General features: G+C 31.2%; 2 protein-coding genes across 5 annotated transcripts; one reads left to right on the top strand and one right to left on the bottom strand.

The window, feature by feature from the left end:
- The first annotated feature begins 1,904 nt into the window (after positions 1 to 1,904).
- LOC100794534 (extra-large guanine nucleotide-binding protein 3) lies at positions 1,905 to 8,904 on the top strand. 4 transcript variants are annotated; one of them, XM_041018329.1, is made up of 9 exons: positions 1,905 to 2,192; positions 2,919 to 3,943; positions 4,207 to 4,344; positions 4,683 to 4,787; positions 4,883 to 5,062; positions 5,416 to 5,593; positions 6,786 to 7,033; positions 7,665 to 7,837; positions 8,164 to 8,904. In XM_041018329.1, the coding sequence occupies exons 2-9, from the start codon at positions 2,978 to 2,980 to the stop codon at positions 8,756 to 8,758; spliced, it is 2,583 nt and encodes an 860-aa protein (XP_040874263.1). In that variant the 5' UTR covers positions 1,905 to 2,192; positions 2,919 to 2,977; the 3' UTR covers positions 8,759 to 8,904. The 4 variants fall into 4 exon arrangements, with proteins under 4 accessions (XP_040874263.1, XP_003516883.1, XP_006572944.1 ...); XM_003516835.5 differs by having other exon boundaries at positions 1,906 to 2,192; positions 2,879 to 3,943; XM_006572881.4 differs by having other exon boundaries at positions 1,906 to 2,192; positions 2,690 to 3,943.
- A 4,835-nt stretch (positions 8,905 to 13,739) lies between these two features.
- On the bottom strand, positions 13,740 to 18,354 carry LOC100793480 (26S proteasome non-ATPase regulatory subunit 13-like). Its single transcript, NM_001254032.2, is given in 6 exon segments — positions 13,740 to 14,201; positions 15,426 to 15,525; positions 15,627 to 15,823; positions 15,935 to 16,015; positions 17,086 to 17,532; positions 18,199 to 18,354. Coding segments are annotated over 6 exon segments (1,161 nt in total). The 5' UTR covers positions 18,349 to 18,354; the 3' UTR covers positions 13,740 to 14,015.
- Between the last annotated feature and the right edge of the window lie 4,234 nt (positions 18,355 to 22,588).

The following is a 22,588-nucleotide window of genomic DNA, read 5'->3' as shown; positions in this document are numbered from 1 at the left end:
TATCCTATTATATTTTTTTATTGATAGGGATAGAAGATGTAATAAAGAATACTCTCGCATTGAGCAGTATCATAATTTATTTATTATAAACACCTCAATTAAAATCAATCCCATCTTAATTTTTCTTAACCAAATCTTAATTTAACTTAGGTTGTGTTCTGCAACATTTCATATAACTAATAAAAATTTTATCAAAAAACAACAAGAAAGTTACTTTTTTTTTGCTTGGAGATGTGTGCTTTCTTGGTTGAACAAGTTTTCAACGGATATTTAAATATGCAGTGTTTGATTTAGCGTTAAGGAATTGATTATAAGTTTAGAATGAGTTTTTAACATTAAGGAAATGATCACATGTTTGGTTTGAGATTAGAGAAAAATTTAAAACTGATTTTGAGTTAAAATAATTTTGAGTAATTTTTGCGTTGCTCTTAACTTGATTTTATAATAAAATATTTAAACATAAATTACATTACTTCACAATCAATTTAATCAAAAATAAATTTTACAAAATAAATTTTATCAACATTTATCTAAACACACTTTTAGGATATGTTTAAATTCAGATCTATTGTGAGGGGTCTCAAAGGCCAATTGAACTAACAAATGGTTGAAAACCTCTCTTTCAACCACTCCAACCAATTTCTCAAACATATACTTATATTACATTATATTTCTAGAAACAAACTCAACTCCAAAAATTAGATGACTTAAATATAAAATATGATCAACTAAGATTTTAGTTTCTAAATTTTTTTAAAATTTAATTTTTAATCTCTAAATTTTTGTTTGATTAATCAAGTCCTTAAACTTTTAAAAATTTTAGTTTTTAATCTTAAACAAAAGTTTAAATTCATTATTTTTATTTATTTAATGAGATTTGAAGGATTAAAATAAAAAATTCAAAGTCTAGGAATTAAAACTTTTAATAAAAATTTAAAAAATTTGACCAGTTAAATAAAAAATTAAGAACTAAAATTTGAACTTAAAAAAAATATTTTAGGAAATAATTTAAAATAAGTGGTCCATGCATGTCTTGAATCTTTGTATTATTAACACAACTTTCTAACTAACAAAGATAACAAGACAATTATGTTAAAAGATACTTATAAGATTAAATTTTTTAATATATATTTAATGCATATATAAGTTTATATAATTAATTTTGTAACAATTAATTTTGATATAATAATATATTTTTTTTATATATAAATTTTTATTAAATTTATAATTTTTATTAAATATACATTACAAATTTTGTTGTTATATATAATAATATTAATTATTTTTAAACATAATTGATCTATCAACTTAGTTAATTAAAATATTATTATAATAATATAAAGATCACATATTCAAAATCTATCATTAATCACCTGGTATAGATATGAGATACGCATCCATTTACCATAAATAAACATTCAGATCTCAATGAAAGAACATTTTCTAATCTAGTCAAAAGAGTTAAAGATTAATACCTTCAAATATTAAAATTTATTTATTTAAGAGTTTTAGTGTCAATAAATATGTTTCAATAGAGTTAAAAGTTACTCCAATATTGTATTAAATAATTTTCTTAAGATTATTTTTAATCAATATTTAATGAGAATAATATTTAAAAAAAAGTAAGTTATTAACTAAAGAGATAATAAATATTAAAAAATTACTTAATATTTTAATTAAAATTCAATAAATTAATTACAGTTTTTAATATTTATATCAAAACCTTAAATATCATATTATCTTATTTGAAACGAAAAGAATAAATTTTTAATTATAATTAAGAATCATAATTTATAATTATTTATCAACCTTATTACATTATTAAATAAACATTGAGTGAAGACATCACAACATTACATAAGATAGCATACCACATGATCAAAAACATAAACACGGTGAGATATCATTCCATAAAATAGCATAACACATCAAAAAACATAAACACACTGAGAGTTAGCAATGGGGGTGGTAAGTGGGACCCATTGATTTTTCACCCTCATCTTGTTCTTGTTCTTCTACTACTTCTTCTACTTGTTACTTTCTGAGCTAACCTTTCCCTTTCTCTCTTTTTTCCTTCATCAATGGTGGTGGTGGCTTTTGAGAAAGCTCTGTCTTTTGTCTCTTGGAGCTCAAAAGCAAGAGCACCTTAGATTTTAAGATCGGATTCGCTTTCATTCTGTCCCTTTTCTCAGGTACATTCTCATCGTCCCCGTTCTCTCTCTCTCTCTCAACTCTCCCCCACCTCCTTTCTCTCACTATAAAGTTGAAAGTGATGTTTTTTATTTTTTGGGTTTGTCTTATTATTTATTCTAGCTTGAAAATTCTAACATTTGAGTCTGTTTCTAAGTTGGTTTCTTCGGGTGGCATTTATTAGCAGCAAGTGGTTTGACTCTAGAGTATTTTCAACACCGGAAGAACCAACACTTGTGACCCGTTCTTCCCTCTTCTTATCTTTCTAACATCCAAGGCTGATAAAGTTGAACGGTTTACACGTTTTGTTTCTTGTTTTTGTCTATTTTTTACTGTATATAATTCACTTTTTCATGGGGTTTCTGTGTTTTTGTCTGTCGTCATGCTTAGATACCATGAGTTGAATTTGGTTTATTTTAATTTCATTTGATTTTTGTTTAGCATACTTGTATTTTTTTTTCGTTTTTCTAATGTAAAAAAAAACCATTCAACTATGAAGGCTTTCAAGTTTCAACGTTTGATTGCGGCTGCTTGATGGGCCATGGCTGTGACTGATTCTCTGTGCAAAACCAAAACTCCTAAAACCCCTTAATATTTAACATAATTCAACCTCTTCTTCCTTTTTTTTTCCTGAAGATATATGTCGATTTCTATTTAGTTACAAGTATATTGGAATTTGTTGTTTTAGAGAGAGCAACAAGTTCTTATAGTTAAATCTGATGCTGAAGAGTGAAGATTGAGGAACTTAAAGTTTGAAGTTTAAGGGGTGCTTTTGATTACAAATAATATGGATCAAAATAGGGGAGAGAGCTGGAGGGAATTAGTGAAGAAGATGCTTCCTCCTGGTGCTTCCATACCTGCTGATGCTTCTAATCTTGATTACTCCATAGCAATGGAATATGTTGGTCCACCAGTTTCATATGATGTACCAAGAGTTGAGCCCTTTGACGCAAACTCAAGAGCAATTCCCACTGCTCAACCACTCTCTGGATCACAAAGATCAAGTACTCATGGGGGCCATATGGTGATTGAACCAATCCCTCTACCGGTGTCTCGTATTGCTGGCGTAACGAGCTCTCCTAATCAAAGTCCAAGGGTGTCAGGAAGTTCAGATTCTGTGGTTTCTGTCTTACAGAACCCAGATCTTTCTTCTGCGTCACCTTCGGCTTCGCCTGCTTCAGTTCATAATCCTCCTAGCAATCCTCCTAAGCCAGGTAATGAAGCGAAGAGAGCACCGGTTGTCACTTTTAATACTGTTGATAGACGTCAGAGGAAAGAGGTGGAGGTTGTGAAGCCAGTTTATTCGGAATACGTTGGAGTTTTGAAAGAAAGGAAGAAAAAGAAAATAAGAGTTTGTTATAGGTGTGGAAAAGGGAAGTGGGAAACAAAGGAGTCTTGCATAGTTTGTAATGCCAAGTATTGCAGCAACTGTGTGCTTAGGGCAATGGGATCAATGCCTGAAGGACGTAAATGTGTAACATGCATTGGTCAGCCAATTGATGAATCGAGGAGACTGAAATTGGGTAAATATTCAAGGGTGTTGTCCCGACTGTTAAGTCCTCTAGAAGTCAAGCAAATTATGAAAGCAGAGAAAGAATGTTCTGCTAATCAGCTTCGGCCAGAGCAGTTGATTGTCAATGGATTGCCCCTGAAGCCTGAAGAGATGGCAGAATTACTTGGATGTCCCTTACCTCCACGTAAGCTGAAGCCTGGTAGATATTGGTATGACAAAGAATCTGGTCTCTGGGGAAAGGTGATGGTTTGTGCTTTGTTACTGAGAATATTTCTGCTTTAATTTTTCCTTGTACAAAATATTATTTTTCCGTTTGGTATAGGATGGAAAGTTGGAAATTTTATTTTCAAATGTACAAAGTGAACTTGTCATGAGGTTATATTCATTTTCCCAGCATATCAAAAGTTTTATTTTCAAATTCATCAGGTTAACTTATCAAAATGCTATATTTCCATTTGTAATCAGATGACAGGATTTAACTTTTGTACTTGTTCATTTAATAGGAAGGGGAAAAACCTGACAGAATCATAAGTTCAAACTTGAATTTCACTGGGAAACTTAGCCTCGATGCTAGTAATGGAAACACCGAGGTTTACATGAATGGTCGAGAGATCACAAAACTTGAATTGAGGGTACTCAAGGTAAGCTTTTATCCTTGTTTAAATATTATCCATACAACCATATATAAGACTTGGGTGTGCCACCAGATTTTTCAATATATGAACAACAGGCTGCAGCTGTTTCCCAAAGCTCGGAGAATTTTGGAAATGATAAAATATTCTTATATAATTACTCAGAAAGTATAATAGCAAAACATCTCTGGATGATCCATAAGGACAATAGTAAAACCTTTACAACCTGCCTATAATTGTGGCATGATGATCCCTTTTAATCTTTGGATGATCATTATCATTATCATAATATCATGGGATTATGGTATTACTGAAATCAATATAATAACCTTTCTTTGAATTTTCAGCTGGCAAATGTGCAGTGTCCACGTGATACACACTTTTGGGTCTATGACGATGGTCGTTATGAGGAGGAAGGTCAAAATAATATCAGAGGAAACATTTGGGAGAAGGTATTTGCTGACTGAGTATTTCTTGGTGGGAACATCTTACATCATATGAGCATGTAGAATATCATTGAAAGAGATATTTACTTTTTCCCTGACAGGCCTCAACAAGATTCGTATGTGCCTTATTCTCTCTACCCTTTCCCCATGGTCAGCCTCATGGGCAAAAGGATGAAACTAGTCACTATACCACAGTTCCTAATTATCTGGAACAGAAAAAGACTCAGAAGCTTCTTCTTCTTGGAATTCAAGGATCTGGCACTAGCACTATATTTAAGCAGGTATGGCTTTTATTTCAAATATTTAGATGTATGTTTATGGTAAATACTTCCGAGACAAGCAATTATGTTGTTTCAAATCAAAAGTAGCAAAGATGTATGAAAAGTTATTTCATGTTTCATTGTTTTGTTTTACTTCTAATATTCTTTATTTCTCTCTTCTCCCTCTCTCCCCTTTTCTTTGATTATTTTATTGGGAGGTGAAAGAGTGGGAGTTGATATGAAACTGAGTAGAAGTTTTTGTAGTCTCTTCATTTACACTAATGGAATTAAAATATTTTTTGTGTCTTAGTGTTTAAGACTGATTTTCTTCTAACTTGATTCTCCTCTATGGCACTCTTGCAATTGTTGAGCAGGCCAAGTTTTTGTATGGGAACAGATTTTCTGATGAAGAGCTTCAGGATGTCAAATTGATGATCCAGAGTAACATGTATAAATATCTTAGTATTTTACTTGATGGAAGAGAGCGCTTTGAAGAGGAGGCTGTTTCTAGAATGAATGGACAAGGTTCTCCCGGTCAAACTATGGAAACAGGTAATATTTCATGCCATGGTAATTTTGTTTTCAAGTTTCCACTTCATGTGTTTACTGTTTGGCTAACAGGAGACAGTGTATGAAAAAAATACTGTAAGTTCATTCAATACCTTATCATCAACTACATCCAGTAGCACCTATACACTTCATTTGTTCTTGAATCAGTTAATTTCTCTGTATTTCTCAGACTCCCTAACCCTGAGCATGGGTGGAGGAACATACTCTTCTTCATGGCTTGGATCATTAGAAAGATAGGATACAGTATTTCTAAGTTTTAGTTTTTTCTGTTGAAACCTGGATATTTTCATCATTGATTTTGCTATATTTTTTATAACGCATTCTATTGGGGGAATTAAAGGATAGCTAGGTAAATTGAGCAGCTGAAATTCTGTATGAACCTTTTGTTTTCTTAATTTCAATTTCCAAGTACTCTTTCTTTGTTATCTAATTGTCAAGTTCTGTTTCAATGCCATATCTGATAACCCCTAGTTGGAAACTTTTTAATAATGAAAAAGAAAATTCAAAATTGATAGGATTCTACTACTATGATTTTAAGCACTTACTAAGTGCCACAGCATTTTGGGGGGATGAACGAAATTTACCCTAATACCAAGAACCTTGCTTGCTGAATGCTAGTGAAGACATTAAATTTTAAAAGTATTTTGGGTGGAATAGCTAATTGAATGGGACATGACATACCACCTTCACCCTGTGTCTAAATTTTTTAAGTATCCCATAAATTTAGGAGCTAGTTCAGAAAATGTGTTGCATGATTGATAATTTTGTGACTTGTAATATTTATTTTCCTAAATAAGCTGCAAAGTGTCGCATTTTATTAAGGTTAACACATCTGTGGTTCTTTTTATTGCTGATTGTGTAACTTTCCTGGTATTAAATTATACTAAGCTGAGTTTCTGTCTCTTGGTAGGTAACAAAAAAAAAAAAAAAAAAATATATATATATATATATATATATATATATATATATATATATATATGTATGTATGTATGTATGTATGTATAGAAACATGAGTTGATTTCTGTTTTATCTAAGAAATGACTAAGCTGCTGCAAATGTGCTGTTTCTGAATTATAGATGTGTCAATGTTAAATCCCACGGCCAACTTTTATGTTAATCCTGTAATGGCATCATAATGCTTCAAGTATATAACCTGATTTCGATATTTATTCAGGTAGCAATGGTGAAGCAAGTAATACTAGTGAATGCATCTATTCCCTCAACCCAAGGCTAAAACATTTCTCTGACTGGCTCCTGGACATTATAGCCACTGGGGATTTAGATGCCTTCTTCCCTGCAGCCACGCGGGAATATGCACCATTAGTTGAAGAAGTATGGAGGGACCCTGCAATACAAGAAACCTTCAAAAGAAAAGATGAGCTTCACTTTCTTCCAGATGTTGCCGAGTACTTCTTAAGCCGGGTAATTGTTTAACTTTTGTCCTTGAAGATGTGTATTTTTGTTCAGTTAAAGTTGTCAGGCATCTGATATTTACTAAATCTTCCCTTAGCCATCAATTTTTTTCCTACCATCTTTTACTAATTTTATGTTATAAGCAGAGGTGTTAATATTCCCAACATGTTATCTGCATATCAAATTATGCTATCACTTTGCTAATTGTGCCTTCACCTATATATCATTATATCTCAGTGCAATATTCATCTTGTTTTTTATTAGGATTTGTTGGAAAGGAATATTGTAGCACACATGGAGGTTTTAAGTCGTGTACTTGGGTTTGCTTGGTAGGAGCAAAAATGGAAAGGTTATAATGGAGGGAAAATAATGGACATATTCTGACTTGTTTCCAACCCTTACCAAGCAACTTTTTTCCTACTCATCACTGGAGTCTTCTTAAAATGATGGTCTTTTTTATGTGCTTTTCTTTGAGTCATTATTCTTTCTGATTATTCACATTTATAGACGCTGTTATAAATTAAGTATATTGTATGTGAAAAATGGTTATTATTTTGCTAGGATGCTTTGCCATTTCAGCTTCAGGAAATTTTATGGTATTGTCATGTATAGCTAGATAATGTACTCTTGTTTCCTTCAGGCTGTTGAGATATCTAGCAATGAATACGAACCTTCTGAAAGGGACATAGTATATGCAGAAGGGGTTACTCAGGGAAATGGTTTGGCTTTCATGGAGTTTTCTCTTGATGACCGTGTCCCAAAGTCTGATACTTATTTGGAGAACTTGGATGCTCAGCTGCCACCACTGACCAAGTAAGCTATAATCATTCTTTCTGAATATAACAGCAACAACAAAGCCTTATCTCATTGGGCAAGATTGGCTACATGAATTACATGATGTCACTAAACTCAGTTAAAGACCAAAAGTTAGTAATGTTATTTATCATGAGATCCTGAGGGATATATAGAATGATGTCAGAAAATTTGTTTACTTTTGACATTGTTTGATCTATGTAGCTGACTCCACTGAATAGGAAAAGGCTTTATTGTTGTTATCGTCAGTATCCTCACCTTCTCCCCACCTCACACTGAGAAACAGAAATGAGAAACACAGACTAAACCCTTCTTTGATGTCTCAGGTATCAACTCATTAGGGTGAATGCCAAGGGCCTAAATGAGGGCTGTAAGTGGGTTGAAATGTTCGAAGATGTTCGAGCCGTGGTCTTTTGCGTTTCCCTAAGCGACTACGATCAGTTGTCGCTTTCCCCAGACAGTAGTGGCAGTGGAACACTTGTTCAAAACAAGATGGTACAAAGCAAGGAGCTTTTCGAGACGATGGTGAGGCACCCTTGCTTCAAAGACACCCCTTTGGTGCTAGTCCTTAACAAGTATGATATCTTTGAGGAAAAGATTAGCAGGGTGTCCCTAAATACATGTGAATGGTTCAGCGATTTTTGTCCAGTTCGTGCACACCATAATAACCAATCACTGGCCCATCAAGCCTACTTCTATGTTGCCATGAAATTCAAGGACCTTTATGCATCCCTCACAGGGAAAAAACTCTTTGTGGCACAAGCCAGGGCAAGGGACCGAGTAACTGTTGATGAGGCATTCAAGTACATAAAAGAGATCCTGAAATGGGATGAAGAGAAGGAGGAGAATTTCTATGGTCCACCTGAGGATTCATTTTACAGCACAGACATAAGCTCCTCTCCCTTTATCAGACAAGAGTGAATGAGTGTCCATAAAAAAATATATTATTATTTGGCTGTTGAAAAGGGTTAAAAATGTAACGTGCTGGCCAGCTTGTGTTCTGTGATCCTATATGTATTTTAAATGTTAAGTGAAAGTTATTGATGGTTTTGGTAGAGTTCTTTAAAGCTGAACCTTTGTAGTGTATAGCTGCATGCTTGCTTTTTCTTTGCATGTGGAGCTGTTAATTGGTCTCGTGCCTTCAGACTTTATGGAACATTTACTCTAGCAGCAATAGTAGGGAACGGAGAGTGAAAAAAATAAAATTGATGCAGTAATCGAAAGATTTTGCCAAAGTAGGATTATTGAATTGTCTGAGACTGAATTTGTATAAAATAATATTAAGTATCATAGAATATAGCAGGAAAAGCCGAATAAAAAACAAGTGAAAAATTTAGTGTTTTTTTTCCTGATGTAAGATTTAATCATTATATGAGAGGTAACAGAAGGATTCTAAAAAAATGTAGTATTATTGGGAGTTTCTTAATCTGATAAGATGCACGACTTGCTTGCCAAAATCAAATAAATCAAGAACCTATAATCAACGATATATATATATATTTTATTTTTATTTTATTTTTTTTTCATTTTGTTTTGTTTCGTGACAGTTACATTAAAGTGTGTTATCATATGGTCCACACTTCTGTGCCACATGCCCACAAATGGAAGAAATTCGAAAAAGAAAAGTGTACGTAAAACTATAAGCAATTATTGTTGTTTGTGTGAATGAAGGAGATATTATTTCCCCAGTCAGATTATTTGTCCTGAAAATTACGTCAGTGAGATGACATGATCAACCCTACACACGAGTACAACGTTCTCCAAGGTCTGTAAGCACTTTCTCGAGAGCTAATTTACCTTATCACTGCTACATGATTCTCAAACCTTAAATTTCTTATACCAATTCCCTATTTACGACAGATATATATTAAACAAAACAAGTTTACCAAACTTTACATTTTTCACAATGGCAAAATGAATTTTAAATCTAAAATCTCTTGCAAATTCCTCAACTCTTTCACCACTAAACCGATCTTTATGAGTAATAATTTCATGAGTTTTAATTTAACTAATAAAAATTTTAAATATTCCTAATAAATAAGAAAATTATATCATTATAGAAACTTATATTCTAATTTCTTAACTAAGTTGTTTGGTGAGCAATTCTCATTAAAAAGATCCTTTAGTGCTTAAGAACTAATTGAGTTGTTACAATTAAATGAATGAAGTTGTTTGCATATTCAGCTTGAGTAACAGTTGTCTAGATAGGCATGCTGACAATCCCAACATGCCACTAACATCATATCCCGTACTATTAGGAGGGTTTCCCCATTCTATCACCTTTAGTAAGAAAAAAAAAACTCATTCTTAACAATGCGGGCTTGGAATCTTTGGTTAGTGGATTGTTTGGAAATTTCATGTGAATGCTATAATCACCGGGGATTAGGGATTTGCAAAAATTAGTTTGGTAAAAAATCAAATCAAACTGATTTCCAACTATTTCCAATTATTTTAACTGATTCAATTTTATATTCAAATAGTCACGTTGATTTAAAAATTAACACAAAGTCAAACTGATTTTAAAAAATTGATTTTAAATTAAACTAGTTTTGAACTTATTTTTTTTAAATAAAATAAAATATTTAAATAAAAATCAGTTTGATTAATCAAATTGGTTTTATAGAAATAATTCAATTAATTGAATTAATTTTATAAAATAATACTCCTTTTTTCTTAGAGTAGTTCGAGAAAAAATTAATTCTATTTAAGTTCCGTTTCAATCCGAACAGTTTTTTTTTTCACACCCATAATAGGAGGAAATAATTAAATATGTGTTTATATTAGCCTTCAATCAACCTATAAAATTAATTCAATTTAATATTAGTTAGTATGCGTTAAAAAGATTTATTATAAAAAAAGTACACACAACTCAATTTAGTGATCTTTACCTTTCAAAAAGAGTGTAGTATCTATGATTGCTTGCTGGAAATAAAAATCTTAACCCCATGCAAATATCTTTCGAATTAGGACAATCATCTTCTTTAGTTCTTACACTAAAACTTGAAAGAATTTTCCCTCTTTTAACTTTACCCTATGTGGATGCTCCCGGTAAAGGATAAAGTCAAATTTATAAGAGAGTTGTCACATGTTTGTAATTGTAACACCTGCCATTCCCCACTGTGTCTGTCTGTACTCTGCTGTGTGTCAGCATTATTGTTCTTTGGCTTGCTAAATACTGAGATGCCCATGTGACATTAAACGTACCATCAGTATACAGAACATAAGTAACATATAGTATAGTCATTGACTGTTTTGTTATTTTTTTTATGTTGTTCTTGTATTGTTCTTTTAAAATGACATCATTTTAAAGTGATAAGACAGGAAGAGCTTAAAAAAGAAACAGAATAACATAATATAGTCATTAACTTTTTTGTTGTGTTTTTTATGTTGTTCCTGTATTGTTGTTTCAAAATAATGTCATTTTGAAGTCATAGCACAAGAACCTAGGAACAGAAAAGTGAGGTCCTATAGTCATGTACAAAAACTGAACCATTATATTCATTTCATTCTGCTCATTCCCCACCTTAACCTGTGCATTAATTGGGAATCCAAATAAAACAGCAATCATAGCCTTAGGCCATTCTTTTGGGTCTCTTTCTCCAAATCATCGCCCATCAATGCTGCTCAAATGATGAATACGTTTTAGACCCCCCAAAAAATGTTGTATCCATTACATTGTCATCCTTATTCTCTGCAAGTTAGCTTTATTATTTGCAGCAACCACTTTGAAACTGGTCCATATTTTTTTTAATTTGAAACATAAAGTGTGTTATTCTTGATTGTTAAATTTAAATATGAGGAGTGCTATATGGTGCGAAGGACTTATGTACGAAAAACACGAAACAATTTCCAATAAAAATAATAAATTAAAATGTTAAAACAAAATTATAATAATAAACTTTTGATCTTTTTACTGCTTAACAAACATTTGACTCTGTGCTGCTAATTTCGTTAATCACAGAAACGCTTCCAATTTTTATTTTTTTTACTTTTCTTACAGTGCTCTAAATAACATTAAAAGGTAAGATGCTTAATTTGTGTTGAATTTGAAATAGGTCTTCAATTGGAATTGTAATAGCTGAAGAAAAAAAAGAAAAACAAACTGAAGGATAAAGCTTAAAATAGTAAGAACAATAACATGGAAAGAAAGATAAGATAGAAGCCTTGTCATTCTTGTTTAAAGTACGAAATTATATTCGTACTATAAAGCATTTCTCTTTAAATATACATAATTTTTTATTTATTTTGAATATAAATTTGTTTAATTTACATTATTTCTGTTCATCTATTTTTCTAAAATGCAACTCTTAGATTTTATTCTCTAATTAAAATTAAAATTTTCTCAATATTTCACTGAATAAAAATCAACCCAAGTTACCGAAGTAAAATTTTAATTTATGACCAAAAAAAGTACCAAAAACACTTAACTATTATACTTTTGCCTTTTGAATTCCCATGCAATATGCAGGATACACACTCAAAATCTATTTAATAAAAAAAATCAAACCTACTAAAGAAAATAATAATTCAAACACCATCCAGCAATGACGAACTCAAATCATCTATTGAATTCATTAGGTAACAGAATAGAAAAAACAAGCCTTATTCTCAATGAAAAACACGAGGCTTTGGCGAGCTCAAATACCTCGATATCATTTCCTATAACTAAACAAATCTTTCCAACAAAAATGGAAAAAGTGGGTACCTGAGTCCTGTGTATTTTAAAATGTTACTATTTATTAACTTAAAATCTGAAATATTTTTCAATACAATATCTTTATTGTCATACCTTATGGCGGTTTTAATCAGCCATAATTCCTATTTTAAATTTAATATTTCATTTGAATATAATAATTACGTATTATTTTTAATTAAGTATCTTTATTATACATTATTTTTATTATTATGTGACCTTTTTCTAGCTATAAAAAAGATGCTCTCCTTTCTCCAATTAAACTGATCATCCAATTTCCCCTTCGTTACTAGATTATTTACTTATTATATTTTACTTGTCAATTCTAATGTCTCGATTATTCAAAAAAATTCTATTAAATCCTGAGAGACTTACGCATTATATGAATAAGTCCTTAAGGACATTGTCTAACAAACCTCTCATGTTTAATTTATTTGTGATCATATGTATTTGTAGATTGTGTTTGTGAATAATTGGTTTGTGGTTGATCAAGGATTTAAATGCCGAGAACAACAAGTCTTATGATAGTTAAATTATGCATAGAACCTAGTTTAATGATGCGTGAAAGAGCTAATTTATAAAAAAGCGAACCAGTAGAAGAAACCTAGTTTAATGATGCGTGAAAAAGTTAATTTATAAAGAACGAACCAGTAGAAATCTAAAAACTTAAATGCACAGATTCGGACACAATGCGACCCAACCATATTTACTTCATGAGGATTATTAACACTCAAATTATAAAACTCATTAAATAAGTGAAAACCAAAAAAACTATACAATTTTCAATAAATTTCCATCAATATTAAAAAAAATATTTCCCATGAAGATTAACACTCTCTAATACATTATTATTCTAGAAATTATAAAATCATGAAATTCATTAAATAAGATCCACAAATTTTTTATTCCAAATAAATTTCAACCGACAATATTATTAAAAAAATGTTGAAAAACACTATGTTACCTACCATTTCTCTTTTTCCCCATTTCCCTCATTTTATCGCTTTTATGAGACAACAGCTTGGTATAACTAATAGACATTGGTATGACAGAAGATTCATCTCATGGCAAGTAAAGTAGCACCCATATTGAAGTACATGAGAAATTAGACAAACGAAGGTGAATGCTTGGCACAATTCAATGAAAAAAAAAAGACTTCTTAAGTGAATAAAATGGCCGTATCTAAGAAAATTCCAGATAAATAGTTTGTATCACTCTAAAGCGTAAAAACAGCCTGTTCCCAACCGAGTTACCATGTCTCTAGGTATGCAAAAGCATAGAAACAACCATTCCTAAGCCAAGGGGCTGCTCTTTCCAGTCATCATTCAAAAAGCAAATGAAGCATGTAAATAAAAATGAAGCCAAGACAAGTTGGCTACATTGCCCATGTCACTTGGAATTTCTCTTCATCTTTTGAAGCCTTAGGATGTGTTCCCTTTGACTTGAGAAATTGTTACATAGGGCAGAAAAAAAATTAAAGAAAGATCACGATCCAATTAGATCAGGTGTTTCTGCCTCAATGGACAACAATGCAGTGTGAACTTTTCCGGTCCAACTGTCTAGTCGATCCCGTAAGGATTTGATCTGTTGAATACCCAGAACTCTTGGCTGCACCCAAGAAACGTGGACTGTGCCCTCAACTTGATCAATTATACCCTCAATTAGATGAACCTGCAATTCAAAAAATTCACTTACAAGCTTTAAATTTTAAAATGTTGTTAAGAATGACAATAAAACTCAAGTTCTCAAATGCAGAAATTCAAAAAAGATATTCTCAATTGCTTTTCTTAGAACAAAGCATGGATGACTATAAATTCTTTGAAACAAGTTATAATGCTAAAAATACATTGAGAATGAAGTAGGCTTTTATGTTCATTGGTGTAATAAACATCCTCAGTAAAGGAGCCTAGTACTTTTTTCCTAAACCACAAAGCCAATTGCAATTTTCAACACAACCCTCTAGTCAATCACTAAAAAGGTATAGAAATATCAGTAAAAACATTTGTTTGAATATGGGGAAAAATCCCACATCTAAAGCATCAGGAGGTAATGAAAGGACAAGATGAAAGCAAGACTAAAAAGTAAGCATAAACCAATTTCCAAAAAAGTGCAAATAAAGCATTTCAACATTTTTTATGAGGGTGCATTTCAACTTTGAACCTATGGCAAATAATATGTGCTCAAACTTCCAACATTAGATAAATAGTGCATTCCATTCAATAGTGAATGGATGTAGTTCAATTTCAGGTGTTAAAAGTTAGAGTTTATCGCCAATGATAACTACTGACAACTATTTAATAGATGGTCAAAGTCAAAAAAGATTATTTGAATTGCAACCTATTACCAACAATGTAACAAAAAGAAACACAAGCTTTTTAGATATGCTTTAAATGAAATCAAGCATCAAAAGCTCTTCAGAACATGTTTAAACAAAAAGATTATTCGAGTCACTTTTAAAAATATACTGCAGGATGAGAGATCGTTTTCAGCATAGAAACAATACATCATTAAGTGATGCTCAATAGTTATGTTTTGCAACTAGAACTCAAAAAGTCAACTATTCATTTTTTAAGTAATAATCAGGGGAACACCATAATTCTTCAAGTGAGGAGTAAGGACATGTCAACAACTCAAGCTCAAGAATTTTAAGAAATATCAGAGAGATTATGGTTCATATCCCATTTCCAAAACAGACTTTTAAGTTATAAGTCTATGATTAAAGATGAAGCCTCACTAGAAAATAATATACACTAATTGACAAATGAGAGGAGACTGGAAAAAGATTCGAAGTTATCCATCTCAGATACACAGGTTGGAAGTGTACTACTTTACATGGTTGAGATAGAAAATAAAAAATTTTCACATTTTTTTCCTAGAACTTCCAATAGAACTTACAGATAGGCTCTTCATGAGGAGATGCTCCACATTCTCTATAGAAAGCTTTGTACGCTCTGCAATTACACTCAAGGGAATAGTTCGATCTTCCGAAGGCCGACTGCAAGCAACAGAAATCAGTGAGTTGGAAATAAAACAAAAAAGTTATTAAATACATCCCAGTAGGTGACAACAATGACAATCTAATTAATGTATATACACCTGAATATAATCTCCATCAAACACAGAATGTTGATCTTTTCCGACAACTTTTGCTCATTTTGAACTAGTGCTGGTTGGGCTCTTAAAGCAGCATTATGCACCCGACATAATTCTTGATATTGTAATAAATCACCAGCATTGAATGCCTGCAGAATGTAGTAAAGCCATTCCACCTTTGTCCCCATAAGGCTCTTAATCTGTTCATGATATTATTAAACTATGTCAACCAACATAGTAAGAAGATGGATGAATGAAGTAAAGAAATTTCAAAGGATAGGTGCTCCAAAATTTTTGATATAATTACTCACTATAGGATGGGCAAGTAGCTCTCCGAAGTTGTAGATGTTATCCCCAAGAAGGGCAGAGAGGGACAAATCAAATGCCAGATCCTAACAAATCACAAGAAATAGAGCATTAAATAATATCACTTTTGCAGGTAAATAGAAACTAACCATAGATGAGATAGACTATGATTCTATGAACTCTGTTTCAACCTCTCATTCAAGAAAAACCGTGTGCAGCTGAATGAATTTATAAAACTCAGATTCAGTTTCCATTTTACAAAAAAGAAAAGCATCAACCTATCTTCAAACTCCTCCATATTTTAATTTTACCCAGGATGACATAAAAACATTTGCAATGTCATGATGAAGCAGTCAAAATAAAATGGTTAGCCTTTTCTTAGATATATGAGGCGCAATTAGAAACATTACTTAGCCTTAGTTACCACCACGACAACTTAAACGAACAAAGTACAATTTAGGTACATCGTCCTCATAATTTCCTTATGTAAAGAACTCAGTCCCAAAGTCTAGGCGAAATAAAAAAGAACCTCAGATTTAAATGGGAGTTCAGCTATCATGGGACTTGTGCTCCTGTGTCATATATATAAGTAACTCTAGGAGCAGATTGTGATTTGTGAGGAAAAATAACATTCCAGGACCTACAGTTGGATGTATACAAAACCACACTCATTATCTCCCAATGTAAATTAACAATTAGCCATAGGCACATGCTTTCAGAAGATATCACCAATTATTCATCCCAATCCTTATCGATGACATCTTCCTTCCCCCTCCCCTGTTCTAGATATTTTTTTCTTGAAGATGTGGTATTATCTTAATAACTTTTCTCTATTTGTAAATATTTATAGTAATGGTAGGACCTTCTAAATCTCCTACTTGAGAGGAGCAACTTTATATACACGCCACAATTCATGACACTCTACAAATGCCATGTAAGTAAAATGCAATTTGTCTAATTAAGAAAGAAATGCCTTAGTTGCAACAGTCATAACATCAAACAATTTTCAGGTCCCTTCTAGCAACCATACATATAAATCATAGAATGAGTCAAAAGACACCATAATCAGAGTAAAGTACAAGTAAATAGCCATGATTTGAGACAACAAAAAAGGCAACAATCAACAAAAACATTTAAGACAATTCTGATGACATACCAGCTTGAATGAATCAGAGAGAGATTCCACTGATGTGTATGCCAAATAGAGAAGGGCACTTTTGTAGAACTCAGCAAATTCTTGACGTGTCTTATGAAACTGAGATGATACCCAGTAATAGCTAGCATATACAGATGGATCAATATCTGTCATGCTGTCTAGTGTACTCTTTCCATCTTCTAGAAGTTTCTTGCATTCCTTTTGATCACCTTGCTCAAGCTTTAATATTGCTATTTGCATCTTAATGTAAAGAATAGGTTCTTCTATGCGCTGCTCTCTAGTATCTTGAAGTTTCTGAATAACCCCTCCAAGATAACCAACCGCAGCTTCTTTCTCAGCATACTGCCGAGAAACTATAACAGCGAAATGCGCAAGCTTGAGAAGGTTGATTTTGGTCTCAAAGTCTGTGATGAAATTGTGATATAATTGTATTAATGCATCACCGGCCTGAAAATTTATAGGAAGAACCATTTGTGAAACAGATACATTTAAACTATAATAAGAACACATGCATATCAGAGTACAAATATTGTTTCAATAAAAGTCAAGAAAGCCTATATTAGAAGCAAAAGAAAATAACAATATTCACAAACTGTGGAGTTAAACACAAGGTAATAGTTAGGTAGAAGCATTAGAAAAATAATGACTAAGAGACAAAAAAAAATAAAGTAAAGTTACTTAAGTTTTGCACAAGTTCTGTCAAAACTATGCATCTTGATACTGAAGTGTCAATTGATAAAATGAACTGAATGCTTCACCACATTGAATGATAATTCCTAAAAATGAATTGGGGTTCAAACCCTTGTAATCTAGAATACACATGTGATCTTGTTTAAAGTGAAACCACAATCCACAATACGCCTGGTCTCTAAAAATCCTCATTCACTCCACTCCCTGCCCCAGACAAAATCCTAAAGAAACCCTAATTTCCCAAATCCAACAACTCCAAGATTTCAATTTTCTAATCCCACACAATCTTCGTCTTTTCCACACTGTTCCAATCACAATGGCTCTCTCTCGAGTGCACATCACTACCAACCCCCACAAAAAAGTTTCAGAACAAACAATTGGGAGTGGAAAGAGCGGTAATACGAGTAAAGACAGAAGAGTTACCTGGAAGACGGCGAGAGCCACGAACTGCTCAAGCTTGAGGGTAAGCTGGTGCCAGAGCTTGTTCTGGTATAGATCCGCCAGCGAATTGTACCAATCGGAGAGCTCAGGATGCGCGTTGCGCAGCGATTCCAAGTATTGCAGAGCAGCCATGGCATTAAGAAAAAAAAACTCGATAGCACTGCGTCCCCTCTTCTATTTTTTTTTATACCCTAGTTTCTTTTTTTCTTTATTCTTTTGAATAACCTTCCTTTATTTATTATAGTTTATGGGTTTTGTTTGTTTGCTTTCCTCTCGCAGAAACCCATTGAGCTAGAGTCTGGTTTGCTTGGGCTTAACTTGGCCTATCAAAACCCATCTATAAAAAAATAAGTTATGATTCATACTGTATGTAATATTGAAATTGATTTTATACAAATCTAGATTTTATACAAATCTAGCTCAGTTTCCCTTGTCTATCCAATTAAAGCTAGGTTCAGGTATATGTACAATAATAATTATAACTCGAGACAAATATAGGATAAGTTAAATATATAAGTTATATATATATTTGATTTTTTATCTTCTTGTTTTCTTTTCATTTGTCTTTTCAATTTTTTTTTTCAATCTAGTCGTCCATTTATCTTTTTAAAATGTTTATTTGATTTTTGTTTTCAGTTTCATCATTTTTCTTTTTTTTTTCAATTTTATCTTTTATCTTATTTTTTAGAGTTAAATCCTTTGATTTATTTAAGATTGATTTAGTTGATTATCTAAAAATTAATTTTTGTTTAATTTTCTCGCATTTTCCTCTACTTTATCTTTAACAAAAAAAATATTTTTAAATGATTAATGGTATCAATCTTAAATGAATCAAATGATTAAATTAAATAAAAAAATAAAATAAATAATTAAAATAAACTTAAAAAAAAACAAAAGACTCAATTAAATTCCTTAAAAGGTAAAACATCAGACTAATCTAAAAAAGAAAAAAATAAATGATAAAATTCATGATTTGACATACCCCAGAGATAAATGATAAAATTCATGATTTGATATATATATATATAGGATAGGGAGGCACCTACATACCTTCATTACTAGTGGGATATGATTTTTTTTTCTTTTAATATCGAACTGCATTTGGTTTAATTTATTTTCAAAAATTATATTAATTTTTTGAAAAAGTTCAATAAAAAAAATCCATAAAAAGTATGCTTTTATTATGGGAGTAAGTGTCATTTTTTTTCATATTTATTTTGTTTGATATGAGCTTCATCATTAAAAATTTATTACTTTATAAAAAAAATTATATAAAATTTAACAACCATATCTTTTGAAATTTTACATGAAAGAATTTACTCTCATTAATCAATACTCCTCCTTAACGAATGAAGTCATAGAATCTATTGCTCTTCTTGTGAGGAAATAAATTCAAAATGATATAGTCAATTTTATTCATTCAATTGGAAAGAGGGGAGAAGGTAAATATGATTAGTTTAGTGGGATCAACCAAAATTCATTTTTGTTCTTATATCAAAATAGAAGGTCCAGATTTAATTGCTAATTAAAACCTATACATGCATAAATAACTTATCAAATATCTCCTTATAAATTATATATTTCATGGTTATTAGTATTTGAATAAGAAAAAAAAGAAAAATATATAAAATAATTAACTTAACTTTAAAATCACTAATGTTATTAGTATAGTTTTATAATATAAAGTCATAGTAATGGCTCTAGAAAGAAAAAAATCATAACAATGATGTGAATAAACTTCACACTTATATAATTTTTTACTCACAACAGAGTTAAAGGAGAAAAAAAAACATGATCAAATATTTATTTTTTATAATCAAGTTTATTTTTCTTATATAAAAAATATGAATCCAAAAATAATCTAAGAATATTAAATATGAATATATAATATGGTATAATTATCAAGATTCGTCAGTTTATTTAATTTATTATTGATATAATAGTAATATGTAGTAATTTTTAAATACATTTATTATGAAAATTAAAATTTGTTTTAATTTTTTTATTATTTTAAAATAATCTTTTTTATGATTTTAAAGATATTAATTTTAATTATGTGATTTTATTGAGTAATACTACCTGTGTTTTTTCTTATAATAAACAAGTGATAGAGTAAAAACATTTCTTAATTAGTGTGCGAAGCATTATTAGATGGAGGTGTGAGAAAATCAACATTGAATGTCCTTGTAGTTTTAATTAGTAATTAATTATGAGCCTTCTATTTTGATCTAAAACTGTTATTTAATCCTCTTACCTTTATATATAACTAATTGGAATTAATAAACAAATTTTAACTTGAAATTAGCTTAATACAATTTCATCCATTATATAAATTAGTCTAATATATGTCAAACGTGTGTGTTTGTGGTCAGTATGGAAAGGAGGTTGGTGAGAGAGAGAAACAAGAAAGTCTAGATTCAAATGTAGCTATAATGAACACTTCAACATCATACACCTATCAGATTGCAGAAGCCTTCATTTTGATGAAAATCCTCCTCCTACCTTTGCTCAGGTATGGATTATGGAGGTATCATTGCACATATTGTGGACATCTTCTGTTTACTCGTACTCCCCCAAAGCTTCAATAATTGAACTAATTCTTATTCTCGGTCTAGTTTAAAGCATAGAGGGTCTTCTTGCTGACTCTGAGTGCTATTTACTTTATGAGTTAGGCTTTTTATTTTTATTTTTTCTCATCTCAAAAATATTAAAAAATATTTGTTCCACACTTACATCACAGTTAAAACTTAAGGCCTACTATAATTGAGTTTTGGTTATCATAAATTTCACTTAAATATCATATTTATTATTTTTCATTGTACTTTTTTTTTCCTTTATCTCTTTATTTTTCTTTTCTCTTCATTCCAATTCACCCTAAAATGTGGTTGAGGAATTTAACAATTGTCACTATAATTTGAAGTTAAATTCAAACCATCAAGATGATGCAAATAATATATTTTTTTAACGTGAATAAAATTTAAGTAAATAATCTTAATTGTTAATAAAAAAAATTAACGATTCAGTTCATTCAAATAATTATACATAAACATCTATTTATTTTAAATATTTCATCAATATCTCTCACCAATATTTTTTATTTATATTTTTTTCTCTCTTCTTATCACCTTATAAACTTTATTATATCTCTATTCTTCTTTTTCTATTTTTTCTTCCTGTGTGTTGGATTGTACATTGGATGTTATCAAACATTTTTTTTTTACTTTCTTTGAATTACTTAATTTAGACTAGCTAGATCCAAAAGAAAATCTTCATAAGTGGGCACATTATGATATATAACCTAAACAGCAAAACACCCTCATCATGATTCCTTGCTTGCTCACCATTCTAGAAATACTTTTCCTGCATCCGCCATTCCACACTAAAATAATACGGTCACCGAACCATCAACTCTAAAGACCTCAAATCATTGAGATTTATACAATCAAACAACACTTCCACCAAACAATACCATTTTATCTGTGATAACATAAAGTATATAATTTATAGGTCCATTCTGACTTTGGTGGCATAATAAGTGGCAATTACTAAAACCACCATAAAAACCAACCCAATCTACAACAGTTCCACCAATCCATTCAATACATCATCACATATATCAAGTGCAACCAATGATTTACCATGTGACTTCATAACAAAGCAAAGTTATCCCACAAAAACTTCTATATTAACCCCCCCTTCATCCACTCCCACGAGACAAGAAAGGTCACAACCAAAAAAAGCAAAATGGTGCACCAACACCAAGTGAGGGCCTCACTGATCACATGCTTTATTCTTTTCCTCCTTGTCTTGGCCACCACCTCCTTCATATCAGTTCACTCGAGGAACACACTACTGATCCATGAGGGTCAAGCTCGGGAACTGCACAAGACTTGGCAAAGGAAGACAAGGATCAACCATGGAAGCCACCGTGGCACCAAGAAACACCTCGTGAACCCGACAATCGAACATCCATTTCAGGCTCGTGAATTTCCTCTGTAGTTCTGTTTCATTGTGCTTATTTTTCTGTAATATTAGTAAAGGTTCTTTATTAATTTAGTGTTATAGTACTTATTTATTCTTCATGCCCTTTTCTCTGTAAGTCCCAAATCATTCCAAAAATGTTGTTCCCGGTGATTTGTGTTTGTTAGTTTCTTGCTAGAAAACACATTCAGCAACACCTTCCAAGAATATGTGTTTATCTGATCTATTGTATTTGTCTATTTCATATATATATATATATATATATATATATATATATATATATATAAGAATACAATCAAGGTTTAATTTAGCTTTGGTGTTGTAATTCATGTCTGATTTAGAGGGAAATCACTGATTTGGTGGAAGCAGAATGAGTTGACCATATATAAGC

The sequence above is a fragment of the Glycine max genome, chromosome 1 (genome assembly GCF_000004515.6).
Source record: "Glycine max cultivar Williams 82 chromosome 1, Glycine_max_v4.0, whole genome shotgun sequence".
In the NCBI taxonomy this organism is placed as follows: Eukaryota; Viridiplantae; Streptophyta; class Magnoliopsida; order Fabales; family Fabaceae; genus Glycine; species Glycine max.
Note: the sequence above shows the minus strand (reverse complement) of the source record. Positions and strands in the feature narration are given on the sequence as shown.

Coding starts and splice junctions, on each gene's coding strand:
- LOC100794534 (XM_041018329.1), top strand. CDS start 2,978: ATGGATCAAAATAGGGGAGAGAGCTGGAGGGAATTAGTGAAGAAGATG. Junction 4,345..4,682: donor TTGAATTGAGGGTACTCAAG/GTAAGCTTTTAT, acceptor TTGAATTTTCAG/CTGGCAAATGTGCAGTGTCC. Junction 4,788..4,882: donor GAGGAAACATTTGGGAGAAG/GTATTTGCTGAC, acceptor TTTCCCTGACAG/GCCTCAACAAGATTCGTATG.